The sequence below is a fragment of the Pelodiscus sinensis genome, chromosome 1 (assembly GCF_052426305.1).
Source record: "Pelodiscus sinensis isolate ZL-2025 chromosome 1, ASM5242630v1, whole genome shotgun sequence".
Lineage (NCBI taxonomy): Eukaryota > Metazoa > Chordata > Testudines > Trionychidae > Pelodiscus > Pelodiscus sinensis.
In genome coordinates, this window is record NC_143052.1 from 116,415,035 (window position 1) to 116,437,156 (window position 22,122).

Sequence of the window (22,122 nt, forward strand, 5' to 3'; positions counted from 1 at the left end):
AAAGCATGTTTGCCATAAGGATTTCACTCATTGTGAATAAAACAATAGTAGCATCCATTTTAAATATAAACTGTTTGCACTCTTTCAACTGTAATGTGTGGCTAAAGACACAATATTCAAAGTCACATAAATGTTTTACATTTGCAGTTGCCAGGAGTTAAGTTCCACACATCACAATGTACTCTTCATTAGCCATCCATTCGTTTTTCCCTGTAATTGGACCTTATGCTAGTTCCTCAAAAGAATTGTACAGAAAATGACAAAATACATTTATAAAAAATGTATAAATGTCTTATCTCTCTTCTCCACAGTCATAATGAACGGAAAGTGACCTGCAAGCATCCAGTAACAGGACAGCCATCCCAGGATAACTGTATTTTTGTTGTGAATGAACAGTAAGTGAAATGTGTTTTGCACAATGTAAAAAATATGCATTCTTAATTCATAGATTTCACAATGAGTTCCACTCATTTGGAAATTTATTATATAATTAATATTTCTGCACTTTGCTAATCTAAGACCAAAGAAGCACAGTAAAACAAAAAAAGAAAAAAAAAAAACTAACCCAAACGGGGCTTCATATATTTAAAATAGGATAGCCATTATTTAGCTGTTCACGTCAGACACCCTACACAATTTGCGTGCAGAGTAAACTAATAGATTTTTAGTACGATCATCCAAAAGGTACATTTTTGATCCATTTGAATTTCTGTGAAATATGTTGGCATTCCATATCTCTTGTAGCGGCTAGTACAGGTTGAACCTCTGTAGTTCGGCTCTGTAGTTCGGCACTGTAGTTCGGCACTCTCTGAGCCAGCAACATCTGTGGTCCAGCATGATTTTAATTAACAATATGTCCACTTATCATGGATGTGGCCAAGTTTCCTGCAGTCCCATAAAGTTTGTTTATAGCCACCAGTCCTGGCTCTGTGTTCTGTGCTCTAATTTAACTCTGATTTGCTAAGTTGTCCTGTCAAGAAGCTTCTTGAGCAAGCGGGTAATAGATTTGTTGATGACAGTTTCATTATTCTTGGAGAATAAATCATAAATGACATTATTTCTTTAGACCCTCCTAAAGGTTGAAAGGAATCAAAGATATGTATGCAGTAGTAGTAATTCACGATCCTTGGTTATGAAGTGGTTGTATATCTCATGAAATTACCAAACTGAATTTAAGTAATTAAAAATAATCTCATATTTTCACTAATGTGCAGCATTCTCTTACTAGCTGTACTATTGGGTAAACTCAGGAATTTGAAAATAATTTAAAAACAACTTTAAGAATTTTGTGTAGAAGAACTACGTTTGGCTTTTCTGTACAATTGAATGGCCTTTTAAATAGTTGGTGCAGATAATTTTCCCAGGGAAATCTGAGTTGCATGCTTCAGAATTGGGAAAGTAGGACACAACCTCTATTAGAGAACATTTTAGGGTTACTTTTTAATAGCACTCTGCACACACTACAGATTCTACTGTATTGAATATTCTGTTTTCAGGACTGCTTCAACTATGACATCCGAAGAAAAGAAAGAACGACCAATAAGTGAAGCTTCCAACTATAATTTGACATCAGATTATGCTGTTCATCCAATGAGCCCTGTCGGCAGAGTAAGTTACTGTAAGATTATTTAGTTACTGTCTGAGCGAGTGAACAGAATCCTATATTTAAAGAGACATTGTAATTAATATTCCATTTTTTAAAAAAAGCATCAGGGTACTTGGTGACCTGAATGTTTTCATTTGGAAGCTGGAGGTGTCTGAAATAACTTATCACTAAAGCTGTAATTTTTGGCACAGGTTTCTTGGCTCTGTTCCTTTCACATTCTGAAAATGTCTTTGGTATTAGATATCTTTGTTTTATATATGAGCAAATGTGTGTTTGAATGGGCACGAAGATGTGTATGTGCACAATTACACTATTTTGAAAGATTTGACCCAATATCCTCATGGAAGGAGTATGGAATTATAGCTCTTAAGAGTCCTTTGGAGTGGTTGCAGTCCTTTAAAGTGGTTATGGGAACAGACCAACAGGCCATATGGCAAAGGTTACATTTAACTGGCAACCACCAGTACTAGAATTTCATTGCAGCTAGGCTTAGTAGCCCATGAAATCATAAGTTGTCTGTTTTGTTTTGAAGTCTGTTCTTGTGGTTAAAGCAGAGGACTGGAAATGAGGAAGCTTCAGTTCTATTTTCTGGCCTTTCTTTACTTATGGGACTGAGGGTAAATCAACTTAACAGTTCTGTGCCTGAGTTGCCCCATATATGCCTCTTGAAGGTGATACTTCCGTGCCCCTAAGATGTTATGAAGCAAAAGGCTTTAGGGCAGGGGTGGGGAACCTCAGGGCTGGGGGCCGTATGTGGCTCCAGTTTGCCTACAATTGGGGAGCCTGCACTTATTGAGGGACTGGAGCACACACAATCTGCTAGCCTGTATCCCACTAGGCTCTGGTGTGCAAGGGGAATGTGGGAAGTGTCTTTCTCCTTCTCAGTCAGGGGCTGTTCACTTGTGTGTGGCCCCTAACTGATTTTTCTGTGGGTTAGCAGCCCCTGACCCAAAAAAGGTTCTCTACCCCTGCTTTAGAGATCCTTGGATAGAAGGTGGTAAAAATCCACAGGTTTGGGTTTTTTGTTCTTTTTTTCAGTTAGAGAACACTCACTACAAAAATGAAATTTTTCATTGAGTTTTGCCAGGATAGGTGAATAGGTTTGTGATGAGATGAGCAGTGCCATTTGTCTTCTAGTCAACAGTTAAACTTTCTTCTTGAATATTTTTACATTCTCTGTCCCCCCAAAATACTATTGAATTAGACACTGAAAGCCTATCTCCAGCAAAGTGTTTCTCCCGCAAATCAGAATTGCATCATAGTATGTACTTTGAAGTATTTTTGTTAACTGAACAGTTTCTTTAATTTCAACATGTTTGGCTTGAAACCCCGTTGGTTTTATCTGTGAAAATTTTTTTCACAATTGCCCATAAAATAAGACATTTTGAGCAGTTGGAGACTGCTGTTACAGCACCTTTTGTTCTAAATAGATACAGTCGAATAAGTCAGGCAAAAAGTTGACCTACATTAAAACCATTATCTACTGACGAAAGACTTACAGATTATAGAAAATGCCTCAATTTAACAGTGTTGCTGAGAAAATAGTAGAAGGTTGATATTTTTAAAAAATGCTACTGTTAAACTTGACCTTATAATAGTTGCTAAGCCCCTGCAGGGACAGCCATTAAAAAATCCACAATAAAATCTTTTTTCTCACAACTCTGCTGACGGCATCAGTGATGCTGATACACAATTCTTACAACAGGGCTGTGTTAGAGTTAGTTATGTGGGATGAAATGTGGATGCAGGAAAGGGGAAATGTGTTCATTTGGGAGGTAGTCAGGAAATTGATTTAGAGCTTTTACTGACCAAATTAAAATAAACTTTACTGTATTTGACAATACACTGGAAAGAAATGCAGATTGCCACTGGCTATTTAACTATGGGCATTGGTCTACATTCTGACCTGCTTTATTAAATGGGATTTATTGGGCTACTTTTTAGAGAAATCAGACTGACTTTTACACTAAAAGCTGTGCTCATTATCTTTTTTCAGTTACTAAATTAACTACTTATGATGTTAATGATAGTCAAGTTGATACTTTGAACACCGTTATCAGCCCATTTTCGATAGTCTAGTCTCAGTGTTTGTACCATAGAAACTATACTTGACAGTAATCAGCCTCTTTGATTGCATTTTTGGAGGGCTCATGGGTTAAATGTATTTAAAACTGTTATTTCCTTATGCTTAGAAGTGGCCCTTCAGGGACAGCATTTAGTGAGGAACTTTAGTTCCAGCCAGGAGCAGTTTTGTGTTATCAGTTCGGATTTCTACCTTTATGAATAGAGAACTTTAGGTGTTAGGGCTACCTTACCAGCACTAGTTTCTGTGTCTGTCATTAAAGTACTATTTTAATGCATGAGAGCAAATAGTTGGGAGAAAAATATTTAGGTTCTCCATAAACTAGGGAAGTAGAGGGGAAAGGCTGCATTTGGTTACTTCTAAGACAAGCAAAAATATTAGTGGCAATTTATTAAAATTGTAAACTTAAGACAATTTCAGGAAGGACTTAAGAGAATTGCTAAAGGTTTTATCTAATTAGTTGGGGAGATAATGAGGAATTTCATATTGGGAACAGCTCAGCTGAGACAAAGGAATGTTTCCAGACTTTTGAGAGTACAGTGCTTCTCTTTTTATTAATATAAAATAGTTCGTAATTAGCATAACAGCATTTATAAATGTTTTGTGTTCAGGTTTTGATCAAAAAAGGCTGACTAGTGTCTAAAGCCTCTATTCAGAAGCTGATAAAAAAGATGAAGTGAGCTGAGTGAGACCAAGCAGCAAAGGGCTTGATTAGATATCCAGTCCTCCTTTTTCTCCTTTCCTTCCTCCACCCAAAAATAAAATAAAACACTGATAAAAGAGAGAATGGAGATTCATTCCAGCTGTTAAAGGCTCCATCTTTTCAGTCAGCTGCAAGTGTATTGTAAATCAAAGCTATCTGTCCAACTTCCTGATTTCTAGAACGGACATGTGCTTTCACTTCTTTTCCAACCTAGACCAAAATCTGCTGAAGATTTTGTGGACAGAGTCTGCTATTCTCCCACCATAGCCTCATGATGCTAAAAAGTGGTGTTGAGGGAAGGTTTTTCCAGTCTACACTTCCTCCAACCTCTCTTTCAAAGTTGGTATTCTCCAAGTATTCTGAAGATGCTATTAAAATCTTTATAAAGGCTTTTGAAATGGATATGATGGAATCCTAATAACATGTACAGGGAATATTGCTTAGTAACATACTGTGTGCTTGCATAGGCAAAATGTTACAGGTGTTAGGATGATCTCTGTGGCTCCAGTGTCTACTTCTGTAGTTCTTCATTCTTTCCCAAAGCATTAGCAGATACTAGGTTGGGAAGCTGACATGGTCCTCATTAGCTTCATTTTTGCCCACAGACTTCTGAATAATAGCAGCAGGTCTACCGATGGCAGGGTGGGGGGTGCAAATAAGGTAATTTGCCTGGGCCCAGTCATACAAAAGAGCCTGGAGCTCATGGGGCCTGGAACCCCTGGGCCCCTTTAAATTGTTGCTGGAGTGCCAGAGTACCACTTTGGGGAGTAGGAGGAATGGGTGCCATAGTTTGAGCAATGCGAAGAGCTAACTGCTTTTGGCCTCACCTCTTCTGGGTGTGCCCCTCTCATTTTGTCCTTGGGCCTGTGGTGGCTGTCAGTCTCCCCAAATACCAATACTACCCAGTCATCTCAATTTCTTGACCAGTGCTTAGAAGAATGAAGCATAATTAATACTAGAACTGCCTACAAAATTAAGGAGGCAACACTGCATTGGTTCACATTTGGAAAGTTATTTTACCAGCCATAAAGACTAGAAACTTATTTTTAAACAAATTAAATTTGGCAGAAATTGGTGGCTTAGGATAAGCTTTCCATTCATTACTGATGTTTCCAAGTGTTGCTTTTTAAAACACTCAAGCAGTAGTTTTGCTTCTGTGTTCTTTGGAAAAACTAACCTACAAGATGACACATACTAGGGTTGTGGTATTTAAGTATTACAATATTTTTCACAGTGGTTTAAAATGTGCTTGGTCCAAAAGAGTTGCTGAGCTACAACTGAAACGGTTGCTGAGCCCTGCTTGGGGGGGGGGGGGAGAAAACCTTGGGGCACCTTTTTTTCGCCTCTTTCCTACCTTCTGGGGAACAGCCAATCTTGGCTGCTGTATTAGGCAAGCAGAGCTCTCCTCTCTTCCTCCTCCCCCCCTTCGCCCCTCAAGAGCAGACACCTTATATACAGGAGCAGCGGAAGGAACAGATAGAATGAAGCAGCTCAGTCAGCTCTGCCACATCCTGACTTCTCCTTTCAGCATCCCATGCTCCTCTCCCTTCCCTGCAACAACCAGCCTAGGAAGAAGAAGTGGGGACCCTACTTAAGCCCCTCTCTTAGTCCTGGGGAAGGAAGATGAAGAACCACAGGAAGATTTGGGAGGGAGGACAAAACTGTTGGGGAGGGAGGATGAAGAGGACAGAATTCAATGGTTGGTGATATACCCCTTCCACATAGTCTTGAGATCTCTAGAGCAATGGTAGGGAATCTTTTTTGGGTTGGGAGCTGCTCATCCACAAAAAAATGAAGTGGGGGGCCTGGAGTGCCAGCATGGACTCTCCAATGCTGGGGGGAGCCCTAAGCCTGATGGGCCATATCCAGGCGACCTAGGGGCTTCATCCAGTCCTCAGGCCTTAGGTTCCTCACCCCTGCTCTAGAACTCCTGTGCATGAGCTGAGATTGTTATTGGACAGTAGAAAATAAAATTTTACAAGTATCTAGAGTGTTCTGTTTATTAACTAGTATTGGGAAACTCAAGCAATGCACTGTTAACTGAAGTGTTTTTTTCAGTTAATAAACTGTATGAGCCTGTAAGATGCATGTTGAAGTGTGTTGTACTTGGTTACTAAACCGAAGGATGTGCATTTGTGACATGAATCAGTGTGAGGAGTTGAAATTACTATTATTGTCAGCAGCATTTGGATGCATTGACAATTTGCAAACAAAAAGGAATTTGTGGGTCTTACTCTCTGTTATATCAAATGATAGAGTGGATATGAGAGTTGCATCATTCGTTCTTAGAACACGCAGAGACCGTTTTGTTTGTATACTGCATACTAGAAAATGTTGAAGGATTTTGATGAAAAATTAGTAATGCTAGATAAATGGACAATGGATTTCGGGAAGGCAGATTTTGGTAAGCTCAGAGAGCTGATAGGTAAGGTCCCATGGGAATCAAGACCGAAGGGAAAAACAACTGAGGAGAGTTGGCAATTTTTCAAAGGGACATTGTTAAGGGCCCAAAAGCAAGCTATTCCGCTGTGTCGGAAAGATAGAAAATATGGCAAAAGACCGCCTTGGCTTAACCACGAGATCTTGCATGATCTGAAAATAAAAAAGGAGTCTAATAAAAAATGGAAAGTAGGACAAATTACAAAGGATGAATATAGGCAAACAACACATGAATGCAGGTGCAAGATTAGAAAGGCAAAGGCACAAAATGAGCTCAAACTAGCTATGGGAATAAAGGGAAACAAGATGATTTTTTATAAATACATTAGACGCAAGAGGAAGACCAAGGGCAGGGTAGGCCCACTGGTCAGTGAGGACGGAGAAACAGTAACAGGAAACTTAAAAATGGCAGAGATGCTTAATGACTTCTTTGTTTCGGTCTTCACAGAGAAGTCTGAAGGAATGACTAACATAGTGAATGCTAGTGGGAAGGGAGTAGGTTTAGAAGATAAAATAAAAAAAGAGCAAGTTAAAAATCACCTATAAAAGTTAGATGCCCGCAAGTCACCGGGGCCTGATGAAATGCATCCTAGAATACTCAAAAAGCTGATAGAGGAGGTATCTGAGCCTCTAGCTATCATCTTTGGAAAATCATGGGAGACAGGAGAGATTGCAGAAGACTGGAAAAGCTTAAGTATAGTGCCCATTTATAAAAAGGGAAATAAGAACAACCCAGGAAACTACAGACCAGTTAGTTTAACTTCTGTTCCAGGGAAGATAATGGAGCAAATAATTAAGGAAATCATCTGTAAACACTTGGAAGGTGGCAAGGTGATAGGGAACAGACAGCATGGATTAGTTAAGAATAAATCATGTCAAACCAATCTGATAGCTTTCTTTGATAGGATAACGAGCCTTGTGGATAAGGGAGAAGCGGTGGATGTGGTATACCTAGGCTTTAGTAAGGAGTTTGATACGGTCTCGCATGATATTCTTATCAATAAACTAGGCAAATACAACTTAGATGGAGCTACTATAAGGTGGGTGCATAACTGGCTGGATAACCATACTCAGAGAGTAGTTATTAATGGTTCACAATCCTACTGGAAAGTTATAACTTAATGGGGTTCCGCAGAGGTCTGTTTTGGGACGGCTCTGTTCAATATCTTCTTCAATGATTTAGATATTGGCATAGAAAGTATGTTTATTAAGTTTGCAGATGATACCAAGCTGGGAGGGGTTGTGACTGCTCTGGAGGATAGGGTCATAATTCAAAATGATCTGGACAAATTGGAGAAATGGTCTGAAGTAAACAGAATGAAGTTTAATAAAAACAAATGTAAAGGAAGGAACAATCAGTTTCACACATACAGAATGGGAAGCAACTGTCTAGGAAGGAATATGGCAGAAAGGGATCTAGGGGTTATAATGGACCACAAGCTGAATGAGAATCAGCAGTGTGATGCTGTTGCAAAAAAAGCAAACATGACTCTGGGCTGCATTAACAGGTGTGTTGTGAGCAAGACACGAGAAGTCATTCTTCTGCTTTACTCTGTGCTGGTTAGGCCTCAGCTGGAGTATTATGTCCAGTTCTGGGCACTGCATTTCAAGAAAGATGTGGAGAAATTGGAGAAGGTCCAGAGAAGAGCATCAAGAATGATTAAAGGGCTGGAGAACATGACCTATGAAGGAAGGCTGAAAGAATTGGGTTTGTTTAGTTGAGAAAAGCGAAGACTGAGGGGGGACATGATAGCTGTTTTCAGGTATTTAAAAGGTGTCATAAGGAAGAGGGAGAAAACTTGTTCATCTTGGCCTCTGAGGATAGAACAAGAAGCAATGGGCTTAAACTGCAGCAAGGGAGGTTTAGGTTGGACATTAGGAAAAGGTTCCTAACTGTCAGGGTAGTCAAACACTGGAATAAATTGCCCAGGGTGGTTGTGGAATCCCCATCTCTGGAGATATTTAACAATAGGTTAGATAAATGTCTATCAGAGATGGTCTAGACAGTATTTGGTCCTGCTATGGGGGTAGGGGACTGGACTCGAGGTCCCTTCCTGTCCTAATGTTCTATGATTCTATGAAATAGCTGTTTTTTCAAAAAAAAAAAAAATTCATTTCTGACTGCCTTTTACAAGGAGAGGAAAGGAAGGGCTAGATTCACAAATGACTGTTGTTGGTATTGGAGTTTCTGCCTCATTTTCAGCCTTTAAACCAGCATTTACTTACGATGTGAGAGATGCAGGTTAAACTTCCCTATCTGCTTGCTGTGGAAAGGGATTTTAACTTGTCTGTCTCATTGCAAGGGAATTCCGTATTCGTTGAATATTGGGTATTCTGAGAGGGTATCTTTCTTCTGCTGAAACTTTTCTATGGTGTATAAAAGATAATAATTGGATCAACAACTTATCTTCCAGGTGAATGCCCTATCACTCCTTGTCCTCTTTCCACCCATGGTGTATAGTGTCATTCTCACTTCTGCTGGGCCAGGGATTAATCAGAATGCAGACTGAAACAGCTTCAAAAGGAGGGATTAAAACACTTTCTATCCATTTTGTGAATTACATCAAAGTCTCCCCTGTGATTTTTTTTGATTGAAACTATTTGACAAACTTATCAAATTTTCAGAGTTTAGACAAATCAAAACTACATTTTTAGCCAAAAATAAGTCATTTCAGTGAAAATTCCCCCCTCCCCCCCCCCCCGCTTTAGTAATCATCTCTTTAGTGGGGCATGGGGAAATGTTTGTGAAAACAATTGTTAGAATTGAAATGGTTTCATTATTTGTATAGCTTTATTTGCTGAATTCTCCTGAAGGTGGATTGAGTTTTTCAGACTAAAATATTGAGCCTTATTACCCTCTTGACTTTTGTTTTGAATTGTGTTATATTTAATATGAGTTTAGCTTGTTTCCTAAATCAGATTTTCTTCAGCTGTTGTCTTCCAGATGAATTTAAAACTGCCTCTTCACTCTTGCTTTTCATCTTGTGGGCTTATGTCAACCCCTTAAAATAAAAAAAGGGTTTTATACTCCAAAAATCTTTATTAAGACATTATGCTGTTGTTCACAGAATAAGGTTCACAAAAGCTGCATATTAAGGTAAAAAACAGTATGCAGTGTTACGTGAAATGTTCCTTTGAAAACTAATCCAAATGTCCTGTTCAGTTCAACAAGGTTTTTAATTAAAAGTGCATTCTGACACTACAGAATTTTTAATAATCTATGGTTAAGAACATAAAAATGGCCATGCTGGGTCAGAACAACTGTCTATCCATCCCAGGATCCTGTCTGCCGACAGTGGCCGATACCAGATACTCAGATCACAACAAGTAATCCTCACGTGATCCCTCCGCTGTTACCCACCTCCAGAGAAACAGAGGCTAGGAATACCATTCCTACCCCATGGACCTAACCTGCCTGAATCTATCTAGCTCTTTTTTGAACCCTGTTCGTCCTAGCCTTCACCACATCCTCTGGCAAGGTGTCCTAGAGGTTGACTTTGCTGAGTGAAGAAAAACTTCCTTTTGTTTGTTTTAAACCTGATGCCTATTAATTTCATTTGGTGACCCCTGGTTCTTATATTGTGGGAATAAAGAAATGACTTTTCCTTATTCACTTTTTCCACACCAGTAATGATTTTATAGACCTCTATCATATCCCCCCCTTAGTCTCCTTTTTTCTAGGCTGAAAAGTCCAAGTCTTTTCAGTCTCCACACATGGAAACCCCAATAAATCCAAACTCCAATAAATTTTGTTGCCCTTTTCTGAACCTTTTCCAATGCCAATATATTTTTTTGAGATGAGGTGAACGTATCTGTACATAGTATTCAAGATGTGGGTGTATCATGGTTTTATATAGAGGCAATATGACATTTTCTGTCATATTTTTTTATCCCTTTTTTTAATTATTCCTATTTTTCTGTTTGCTTTTTTTGACTGCTATTGCACACTGAGTGGATGTTTTCAGATGAAAACTTTTCAGTTTACAAACTTGGTAGCGAAATAATCATTAGATGCTTCCAAGGAAACAAACATCAGTTTCAGAAAAAAGTCTCTTCCTTTTGAAATTTGTATTAAAATTAAAAATTGTTTTTCTCCCTCATCTCCTATGTTTTTGGTGCTAGTGTCTTAATATTGCCTGCTGTTTATATGGAAAATATTCTGTTACGGGCAGCGATGAAATTCAATCATTACATGCAGTGGGCACATTGAAATGTGTATTCTTCTGACAGTCAATTCCAATTGAAATCGTATTTATCTCTTATTGTATTGGTTCCTAGTCTGAGAGAGAACTCAGTGCTCTGTTGTTGATCTGTAATATCTAAATGGTGACTCTGCTCCCACTGCTTAATTTATGCAAAGAGCTATCATATGCTATTACTAAGACAGCCAGTTGTTTTTGAGAGCAAAGCCATAACTACCTGTGTTCAGCATTTGTGTTGGCTGTGTCATGTCTTTGTATACTTTTCACATTTGTCATTTCCTCAAAACTTGTGCAATTGTTTTTCTAGGTTAGAGCTGTTGTAGACCACAAGTAGATATGAAAAGCAATAATAGTATTATATCAGAGTATCTTAACGCTCCTGACAACCCTTAATTACAGCTTTAAAATTCTCCTTTGAAGTTGTAAATATGTCATCAGTATTAGGCCCTGTCTATATTAACCCGCACCATTGATCCTACATATATAAGAATGGCCATACTGGGTCAGACCAAAGGTCCATTTAGCCCAGTATCCTGTCTGCTGACAGTGGCCAATAACAGATGCCCCAGAGGGAGAGTTGACAACACATAATCCTCACGTGATCTCTCCCCCCCTCCCCCCCCCCCCCCCGCTTCCTTGCCACCCACCTCCAGAGAAACAGAGGCTAGGAATACCATTCCTACCCCTCCTGGCTAATGGCCATTGATGGACCTAAGCTCCATGAATTTATCTAGCTCTTTTTTAAACCCTGTTAAAGTTCTAGCCTTCACAGCATCCTCTGGCAAGGAGTTCCACTGGTTGACTGTGTTGAGTGAAGAAAAACTTCCTTTTGTTTGTTTTAAACCTGCTACTTTTTAATTTCATTTGGTGACCCCTAGTTCTTATATTGTGGGAATAAGTAAATAACTTTTCCTTATTCACTTTTTCCATACCAGTCATGATTTTATAGACCTCTGTCATATCCCTTCCCCCTTAATCTCCTCTTTTTAAGCTGAAAAGTCTTTTTAATCTCTCTTCATATGGCCCTGTTCCAAACCCCTAATCATTTTAGTTGCCCTTTTCTGAACCTTTTCCAATGCCAATATATCTTTTTTCGGAATGAGGTGACCACATCTGTACGTAGTATTCAAGATGTGGGCATATCATGGTTTTATATAGAGGCAATAAGATATTTTCTGTCTTACTCTCTATCTCTTTTTAAATGACTCCTAACATTCTATTTGCTTTTTTGACTGCCACTGCCCACTGAGTGGATGTTTTCAGAGAACTATCCACAATGCCTCCAAGATCTCTCTCTTGAGTGGTTGTAGCCAAATTAGTCCCAATCATATTGTATGTACAGTTGGGATTATTTTTTCCAATGTGCATTACTTTACATTTATCAACATTAAATTTCATTTGCCATTTTGTTGCCCAATCACTTAGTTTGGTGAGATCTTTTTGAAGCTCTTCTCAGTCTGCTTTGATCTTAACTATTTTGAGCACTTTGGTATCATATGCAAATTTTGCCACCTCACAGTTTACCCCTTTAGATCATTTATAAATAAGTTGAATAGGATTGGTACCTGAACAAGACCCTGTGGGGGGGAACCCCGCTAGTTAGTTCTCTCTAGTTGGAAAAGTTACCATTTATTCCTACCCTTTGTTTCCTGTCTTTTAGCAAGTTATCAATCCACAAAAGGACCGTCCTTCTTATCCCATGACAACTTATTTACTTAAGAACCTTTGGGGAGGGACCTTGTCAAAGGCTTTCTGAAAATCTAAGTATACGATATCCACTGGATCCCCTTGCCCACATTTGTTGACAAAGAACTCTAGCAGATTAGTAAGGCATGATTTCCCTTTCCAGAAACCATGTTGACTTCCCCCAACAAATTATAATCAATCTACTATTTGCTTAGCTGAAGTCGACATATTTACTACAGTGTCTTGTGTGTATCAAGGTCGATGTGGGCTATTCTTCTAGTCTTGGAGGAGTACCAGCATTGACTGGAGAGCACTCAGAGATCAATGTATTGGATCTAAGCAGACACGATAAATCGACGGCTGATGGATCAATTGCTGCAGCATCGATCCCCAGCCTAGTGGATACAAGCACTTAGATTAAGCTGAGGTGCAGAAGTTGTATGACTCGTCCAAAATTAAGCAGTAAGTTTGTAGCAGAGACAGGAATAGAACCTAGGACATTTGTTTCCTAGTCCCATGCTCTTGATAAAAGGGAAACTTTCCCTGTCAATGTACTGACCACAAAGTCCTTAATTTTTGCAGAAATTAAACTGACATATTTTTTTAAAAAGGCTTCCATCTTTTTGCAACACTAACTTTCCAAATGAAAGTTAAATGGAAAGTGATGCCAAGTGGTATTCAAGATATGGTAAACCCCTCTAGTGCGTCTGCTGCTACTCATTCCTTTGAGGCAGAAGAATGAAAAGAACAGGACTGTGGTTAGTTTCACAGCTGTTCTTCTAAATTACCAAGAATCACTTTCATTTCATTCTGTAGCAGCTTGGGGAAAAAAAACATATGCAGCATCGGAATTGAATGCTGGAATTACATGAGAAGGAGAACCAAAACATCAAGAGGTAGAGTAGTGAAGATCTTTTTCCCTTTTGTAGCAAGCAAGTGAAAATGAACAGGAAGATTGTGAGGAGAGGACAGAATGAAAGGGTTTTTTTTTTACCAGAAGAGGGTACAAAAGTCTCAATCAGAAGCCAGAGATTGCACTGTAATAGAAATCTGGCCTCTTTCCCAGTGACCTGGCTTTGCTAGGAGCAGAATAAAGCTGGGCTTTTCCCACCAAGGTGTTGCGCTGGAGCAGCTTTTCCTAATTGACATCTATCATAGTTTTAATTCTCTGTTAGTGCTTGTATTTTCTTGTAAGTGTTCTTCAAACCCTGTCTTAGAACAGTGTGCTGAGTTTTTGTTTTTAAAAAATGCTATTAAATCTCTGTTTACAATGTTCTTGTTATGCACTGGGATTTCTTTCTGACTGCAGAAAATTTAGTGAAATCCTATAGCCAGCAGAACCAGCATGACAATTACAGTATGTATTTGTCTGAAAAGGAACAAAGCAATATCCTGCAATTCTCAAGGGGGAACATGGTTAGAGGGAAAAAAGTATAACAATTTCCTAGCATTAATAGACACTGATGGTGCATTTTCTAACATGTTGATTCCATTTAGACATCACGATCTTCAAAGAAGGTTCATAATTTTGGAAAGAGATCAAACTCAATAAAGAGGAATCCTAATGCACCAGTCATCAGACGGGGGTGGCTTTACAAGCAGGTATTAACATTTTTTTTCCTGTTTATTATTATTGCATGATAGACAGTAGTTTATGTGAAACATTGAAGTGGAGGTGGTAACTTTTTCTGATGCATGTGTGTTGCCTTTCATTAACTCATATCACCTACTGATTAAAAGACATGCTAAAAATTAATAAAAGCAGCTAGCAAGTGTAGGAATAGTGGTTTACTTTCTGTATTCCCTTCAGAAGCACAAGAGGAGAGAGGGGAAAATGTTATACATTCAGAGATCTGTAATATCTGAAAGAATTTGGGAGATTGGTGTCAGCCTGGCAAGTACGTATCAGGGATGGATGGAAGACTAAATACTTCTCTGGGAAGATGGGGCAAGAGTGACTGATCAAATATTTTGATATTTATTATTCAGGGATAATTTTTGGCTTGAATATTGGTAAAATATAGATATATTGAGTGATTTGAGATTTTTTTTTTAGTTACTAATGTATACGAAGGGAAGGTTTTTAAAAGTGTAAATAACAACTCCTATTGAAAGTTAATTGCAATTTATACTTTTGAGAATCTCCTTATGTGTTGTGCATTCTTGCAATCAGCAGTTCAGTACTATTAGCTCCTACACAAGAAAACCTGTGGCATATGGAGGGTGCTATCAAGAACAACCAGAAAACAAACTGGTGATTTTAAGTGAAAATAGAGGTATTGGGGGATGGGGAAGTTATGAAACTAAGTATTGGAACCACAATTGCCAAGCACATTCCAGTTGACTGATGGGGGAAAAATGGCCTATAATAATTTGTCTGTACACTTTTTAGATAGATGACTAAAGCATTAATAATTTAACTACCTCAAGCACTGGCTGATCTTGATTTGGAGTGGCAGTGGCTTCCCCCCCCTCCCCCCAATACTTAGATTTTCTCCTAGTCTATACTTTTATCCATCCTTTGCAGACTAAAGGACCATAAGGTTTGGTAATGTGAGCTTTCTATGTTTTCTTTATGACTTGCTTTTGAATTTGTTCTAATTTCACTTCTTAATTTATGGCCAGTTTAACATCTTAGGTGAAAAAATATATATTGGACTAAAAATATATTTTTGGTGGAATGAATAGCCTAACTCCCATACAAAATATTCAAACTCATAGATACATATTATAAGAAGAAATACAATTATTTGTAAGAAATATTTATTATTTTGCAGTGCGTGTACTGAATTTATTCCCTGCATATTTCATTGCTTCCCCCACAGAAAAATGACTTTCTGATGGAGAAGCAAAGGGAAAACATGAGAGCATTCATTTCTGCCCTCCCCTGCAGTATATTTCAGGTGCCCAGGGAAGCTGGCAGAAAGGTAAATCACTGTGGGATAGGGAGTGGAACTGGGGAAGACCCATCTGGTGGCTCTGATCCTGTGCTGGGCTCAGCTGATAGTACCGGATGGCCTGGAGAGGACAGGACTTACTGCACAGTGTCCAGGGCTAGGTCAGAGTCATTATCATGTTTAATTTTTTAAACATTTGACACTCCTAATATTTACGCATTAATGCAATTAACTGTGACTTCAAAATTTCATTGCTCTCAGTTTGTAGGTGTTTTTTCTTGAATAATTGTCATTGTCTTATTTTTAAATTGCTAATTGCTTCTTCAGTTTTACTGAATCTTGAGTTCTTACAGCTGACTTTTCATGAGTCCTGTTTTGTGCTGATATTATGGATGCAAAATCCCATTTAATCAGTTAATCAGTTAAGTGGGATCCTGGCCGGGAGACAGCTCCAGCCTGGTTGGAGCAGCCCTCAGTCAGTGGGATTCCCTGCTCCCAGCCCCACATGGGGCTCCCAGCCTGCCAAGGGACCCAGCAGGGCTGAAGTAGCTGTTTGCCTATGGCAGACTGCAGGCCGGGAACTGATCCCGGGCACCAGTTAACCATTACCTGGTAAGCATCACCCAGTAATGTCCACGGGCTGTGGCCGGAGACTGAGATTATAGCCTTGTGACTGCACGACGGTGCTTCTGACCCCTGGCTGTGGGGCTCCAAGGCCATCCTGTCTCTTCCCCAAGTGTTCCACCATCCGCTCCCCTCCACTTAATTTCTTCTGTACACATAGGCTCAGCAAAGTCATTTACCCTAGAGCTTATTAATGGCCAATAGAATCACATGAAGGTAGTATTAAAAAAAAACCATTAAAACATCCTGAATATATCTAGTGTCACAGACATGTAATCAAATAATTGGTGGGAAAATTGGTAAAATTTTCAATAAATTCCTGGATGAGTTTTTATTCTGAGGTACATTAGGACCAACTGAGAATCAAGTGGTATAGTCAGAATATTTCAGTGCCATGAGTGGTAAATATTAACCAGGTAATTCAAAGAACAGTGCATCTAGATGTGGTCGGTGTATACTGTAATTTCTTGTTTCTGAAAGTGAATTTATTTTCCTCTTTTCCACTCTGTAATACTCCTTTGAGTAGATGTCTACAATAGGATGCGTGCACACCTGTACTCTCTTGACTGGAGTTTTCAAAAAGCATAGGGTGTACCAAAGAGAGCAGTCCTTCGTGCCCTCACACAAGTATATAAAAGGAATCGCAGTCTCACTGCCACTCCCGTTCCTTCTAAACTACCTGTGGCTTTAAACAGAACAATCTGCTGCTTTCATTTGCTTTTTCTTTGTTGTTTTTGTTTTAGTTAGTTTTTATTTTGCATAGTTATTTTCTTAATGGTAGCACAGCTCGTGTTTGGAGAGTTCCTAAGCCTCCTTCCCCATTGTGGCTTATGGCATTTCTCTGTTTTATGCATTAGACCTCTGCATTTGAATCCAGCCCAGACCTGCCACAGGTCTTTTCCCTATAGTTAGGGTATTTTGAATGTCTCAGAGCAACTCATGTCCTATTGCAGTGTAAAGTCCACTTGATTTTAAAGGCGGATCTTATAAGGAATGAGAAGCTAGAGTCAGTCTTTAGGAAATTCTGCAATTTTACTATGACTCCAAATGCAACAAGTGCAAAATTCCCCCAGGACTAGAGTGACTCTCCTTTCAGTAGAAAACATTTTAGCTGTGATGTGATCTGTTGTGTCCATCCGCTCCTCATCCACTCCCCGGTTCCCAGAACATTGTCCTCAGCGTTTCAGGCTGTGTTGGTGACTTCAGGAATTCAAAGGTTGGTTCTGGAGCTTGAAACTTTAAAAAGAAGAAAATCTATTTCTCCATCCAAAGATTCTAAAAGGAGGGGTAAGTCATAATGCCAATACTCTTGTCCCAGAGTTCAAATAGCCAAGACTTCCAATTGCCATTAGTACCAAACCTACTCTAAGTTCACTAATATTATTGAATTACCACAAAACCATAGGGAGCAAAGTTAAGTCCTTATTTAAGAGGGTCAGTTGATTGCCAGAGCTGCTCTTGATGCTGTCAACACAATTTCACAGGCCTTAGCCACTGCTGTAGTTATGTAGCGAGCATCTTAACTCCTATCTTTTGGCTTCCTGAGAGAGGTGTAAAATACTCTTTAGTGGCAACATGAACTTCTCACATCATTCTCTTAAAAGACTCAAGGGCAACGTTTTGCCTGCTGAGAATATATTGGCCTGCAACAAATAGATGCTTTGGCAAGTCTTAAGCATCAAAATACTCAATCATATCAGTAGCACTTGCACCAGATTAATGCTAGATCTACAAAGCCCACTACAGGACGTCAGATCCCTAGAAATAAGGACCACCGTTCTCCAGAACTATCCAGCCTGCATCTTCAAATTACCAGTTTGACAACCTGGTCAAGGTCTTCAGACAACTTATTCTCTGAATTTTCTGTGCAATTCTGTCATCTTTCAAGCAGCTCATCAGCTCAAACAAGTGGATCTTAAAGATGGTCACTAGTGGATACTCTGTCCATTTCCATTCTATCCTGTCTATTCCTTTTCAGGGATCCTTCTTGTGAAGATATCCTAAAACAGGGAAGTAATTAAGCAGGTTCCCCTGAATTTGTCAGAAGAGGGTTTTACTCCAAATACCTCCTGGATTCCAGAAGAGGAGGCAGCTGGAAGCCAATAACTCGACACTTGTCTCCTATAGAAGTACTTCTGATTGTTCATGGTAGCTACCATAGTCCTATTACTAGGTCAGGGAGACTAGTTTGTCTCCCTGGATCTCGAAGACTTTACTTTCATGTGGCTGTTCATCCCTTCTACAGGTGTGTTCTGCATTTTTTCACAGGCTCAGAACATGACCAAAATAGTGACTTTCCCTCTTGGATCTCCACAGCCATGAAGCCTTCTCAAAGTTCCCCTCAGCAGTAGTGATATGCTTTTGTCAATTTGGCATTACAACTTTCCATATCTAGACAACTTCTCCTCTGAGGCCACTCCTGCCAAAGAGATTCAATTGGCAACCAAGGTCTGAACCCTATATCTGTCTCTGTCACTGTAATAAAGTCTGTTAATACCAGCCATGCAAATAGATGTTATTGGGCCCATGCTAGATTCCCTACTTGCTTGGGCTTTCCTACATAAGAACAGATTCTTCATGGCTGTGTCTACATTGGCATCCCTTTCCGGAAAAGGGATGCTAATGAGACACATCGCAATTGCAAATCCGCGGGGGATTTAAATATCCCCCGCGGCATTTGCATTTACATGGCTGCCGCTTTTTTCCGGCTTGGGGATAAGCCGGAGAAAAGCGCCAGTCTAGACGTGATTCTCCGGAAAATAAAGCCTTTTTCCTTGAAAGTAGGAATAAAAGATCCTCTGGAAAAGGCTTTATTTTCCGGAGAATCACGTCTAGACTGGCGCTTTTCTCCGGCTTATCCCCAAGCCGGAAAAAAGCGGCAGCCATGTAAATGCAAATGCCGCAGGGGATATTTAAATGGGATATTTAAACCCATGTGTCCAGACTATCTTTACAGCACAGCCCCTAGTTATTGCAAGAATCTGCCTGCAACTGCAGGGCCATGTGTTGGCTGTCTTGTTGATTACACTGCATGCAAGCCTTCATCTAAGGTGCCTTCAGGCATGGCTAAGTACTACGTACACCTCAGACAGTCTTTCTTAACCAGTCATTATACCTGTGTAAGCAGTAGACTCTTTCAGGTGGTGGAAAAACCCGCTAAAGGTCTTTGTTGGAACTCAGTTTTCACATTCAACACTCTAGAAACCACTTATGAGGGACACTTCTTCCCTGGTGCCACAGCAGAGGACAGTGTGTCCTCACAAGAGACATTGCTCCACATTAATATCCTGGAACTAATAGCAGTCTGTGTATTAGCACTTCCTTTCAGGGCACTTTTCAAGGGTAGTGATAGACAACAGTAAGCGTGTACTACAAAAACTCCACCGGGGAGCAGAATCCCAGTCTTTTGGCACAGAATTACTAAGACTGTGGTACTGGTGCTTTTCCATCATGGAGATTTACCAACCAGGTCTTCAAAATAGTCACAGACTCCCTGAGCAGAACCGTCCATCAAGACCATGTATGGGAAGCTCAACAGCTTCATTTTCCTCAGCATTTGCCAGATCTGAGGCCTCCCCAAGGTAGACCTCTTTGCAGCTTCAAGCAATGTAGAATGTCATCTCTTCCGCTCCAAAGGAGCATATGGTGTCATTAGGGCTCAGTCCACTTCTGTAGTCCTCTGTAGGGCTGTCCCCGTATTGGGAATCTTCAGGGCAACAGTCTGGTTCTCCATTCACATTTACCATACATTACACCATCACATCTCTGTCCTGACCTAATAGTATCTTCACTGCCTCTGAATTGTCTGGTTTGCCTCCACAGCACTTGTTGCAGTGCTGAGAAACTGCTTGGGAATCTGCTACAGAGAAGTATAAGATGCATACTTGACCCAGTTACTTACCTGTAGAATAACTTGAGTTCTTTGAGATCTTTTGTTCCCTTTGGATGCCCCACATCCTGTCCATCTTCTTTTCTATTGCGGAGACTTTCTGGCTTTGTGGTAAAGGAGGAACTAGATTTGTTGGTGGGTTCACACCTTATATGACCTTACCTGGGAGCACAAGGCACTTCTTTGAGATTTTGGCTTTTTATAATCTCCAGTTGAGAGTATATGAACATGCTTACATCTTTCAGAGGAGAATACAAAGCAGCAAAACATTTTGAAAACTCAAATTATTGTAGTGGTGAGTAACCTCTCCTTTTTTATCCAGAGCTATGTCTTTGCAATTTGTTTTTACAGGAAGATACACTTTTGTTGATAAACTTTTCTTATTGGAATGCTCAGGACTAGGGGTAGTTCCTCTTACTTAACACACATTTTTTTCAGATACATGTAATGTCTTGTCAGGTTAGTATTAGGGATGTGAAAGGTTAACTGGTTGGAGCTGGAGTAGCTCCCCTCCAAGGGCCCCACTGCAAACAGTCTTGTATTGCAGGCAGGGGCTGCTGCGATTGTCAGGAGCAGCCCCTGTCCGTGGCGGGTGCAGGGGACTGCTGCAACTCAGCTGGCTGGAGCAGCCCCCCTACCCGTCTCCTCTTTAATGGGTTAACAAACGAAAAGACTACAGCAGATAAACTCAAATGGGGGAGTGGCATATGGACAACATTATTTTAACATTGAATGGTGGTTTCAGATGGTAAGCAGATGCTATAGATTTCTGTGCTGTTTACTTAATTGCAATGATAGTGACCCAACTCAGCTGATTTGAGTGATTTGGAGTGCTATCTGCGTATAATATGAAATCTTCAGTTTTGATTATCTGATAAATTATCTAGTAATAGCATTCCTGTTCTATTTAGTTAGAGAAAATAGTAATTTGAGTCTTGAGATGTATAAGATCATTACACACAACATCATTCTCAAATCATTCTGTATTTTTTCTACCAAATCTGATTGTAAAACCAATTCTTATTTTTTTCATTATTGAAAAACACTGAGCAATTGCTGTGTAATGACACTCAGCTAATAGAAAGTAAATAGTAGCTTGCACATACATCATATGCAAATGAATTCACTTTACAGCAGGGGTTCCCAAACTTTTTGCCACGGGGACCATAAATCCATTCACGAACTTTTGGAGGACCAGTAATGTTCATTTGCATATTCATTAATCAAATGATGAATATTCAAATAAGTTGTTTCTGGTCCTCCCAAATCTCCCAGTGCCAGCTTTAGCAAAGCTTTTGATATGGTCACCCACAATATTCTTGCCAGCAAGTTAAGGAATATGGATTGGATAAATGGGCTGTAAGACAGATAGAAAGGGTTTCCCCAAACTTTTTACTTTAATTGGAACCCTTTTTTTTCAGTTCTGCTTTTTGCAGCCCAAAAATATAAACACATAAAAAACAAACTGAGAAAATACCAGACATATAACATGTCTGGTATTTTCTCAGGAGGTAAGTTGTATTATTACTAGATGTATCAGTTGGTAGGCTCAGGCTGCATGAGTGTGTTTACCAGGCTGCATGAGAGTGTCTACCAGGCAGATAGTTCGCAACTACTCCAGGGGTGTGTGTGGGGGGGGGAGGGGATTACATGACAGTAGAATCCCTGTGCCAGACTAATGCTTTGTGGGTGGGGGGGAGAGAGGAACGGGGTCGGGTCAGTTCCACTTCCTGGAGGCCGATTCATTCCTCCCCCTGCTCCCCTTGCTGCGCCTCTGGCCAGCCCCACTTTCCCCAACCCCCTCCCTGGCAGCCAGTTCTCCCCCGCTTCTCTTCCCAGTCTCCCTTGGCCAACCCCGCTGCCTGCGTCCAGCCCTCCTTCCAGCGGCCACTTTTCCCACCCCACCCACATATTCCCCGGCCAGCTTCCTGCCCGCAACCTCGCACCCCCTGGCAGCCCTGCTTCCACCAGCCCCCCAATCTCCCCAGCCAGC

General features: G+C 40.0%; 1 protein-coding gene across 16 annotated transcripts in view; it reads left to right on the forward strand.

Moving 5' to 3' along the window:
- The window catches only part of PLEKHA5 (pleckstrin homology domain containing A5), a 240,472-nt gene that overhangs the window by 123,455 nt on the left and 94,895 nt on the right, over positions 1 to 22,122 (forward strand). For all 16 annotated transcript variants that reach the window (XM_089769630.1, XM_075897764.2, XM_089769580.1 and 13 more), the window contains 3 exons: positions 312 to 395; positions 1,497 to 1,608; positions 14,217 to 14,321. In XM_089769630.1, the coding sequence (XP_089625756.1) occupies positions 312 to 395; positions 1,497 to 1,608; positions 14,217 to 14,321 (301 nt within the window). The remainder of the gene's footprint in view (positions 1 to 311; positions 396 to 1,496; positions 1,609 to 14,216; positions 14,322 to 22,122) is intronic.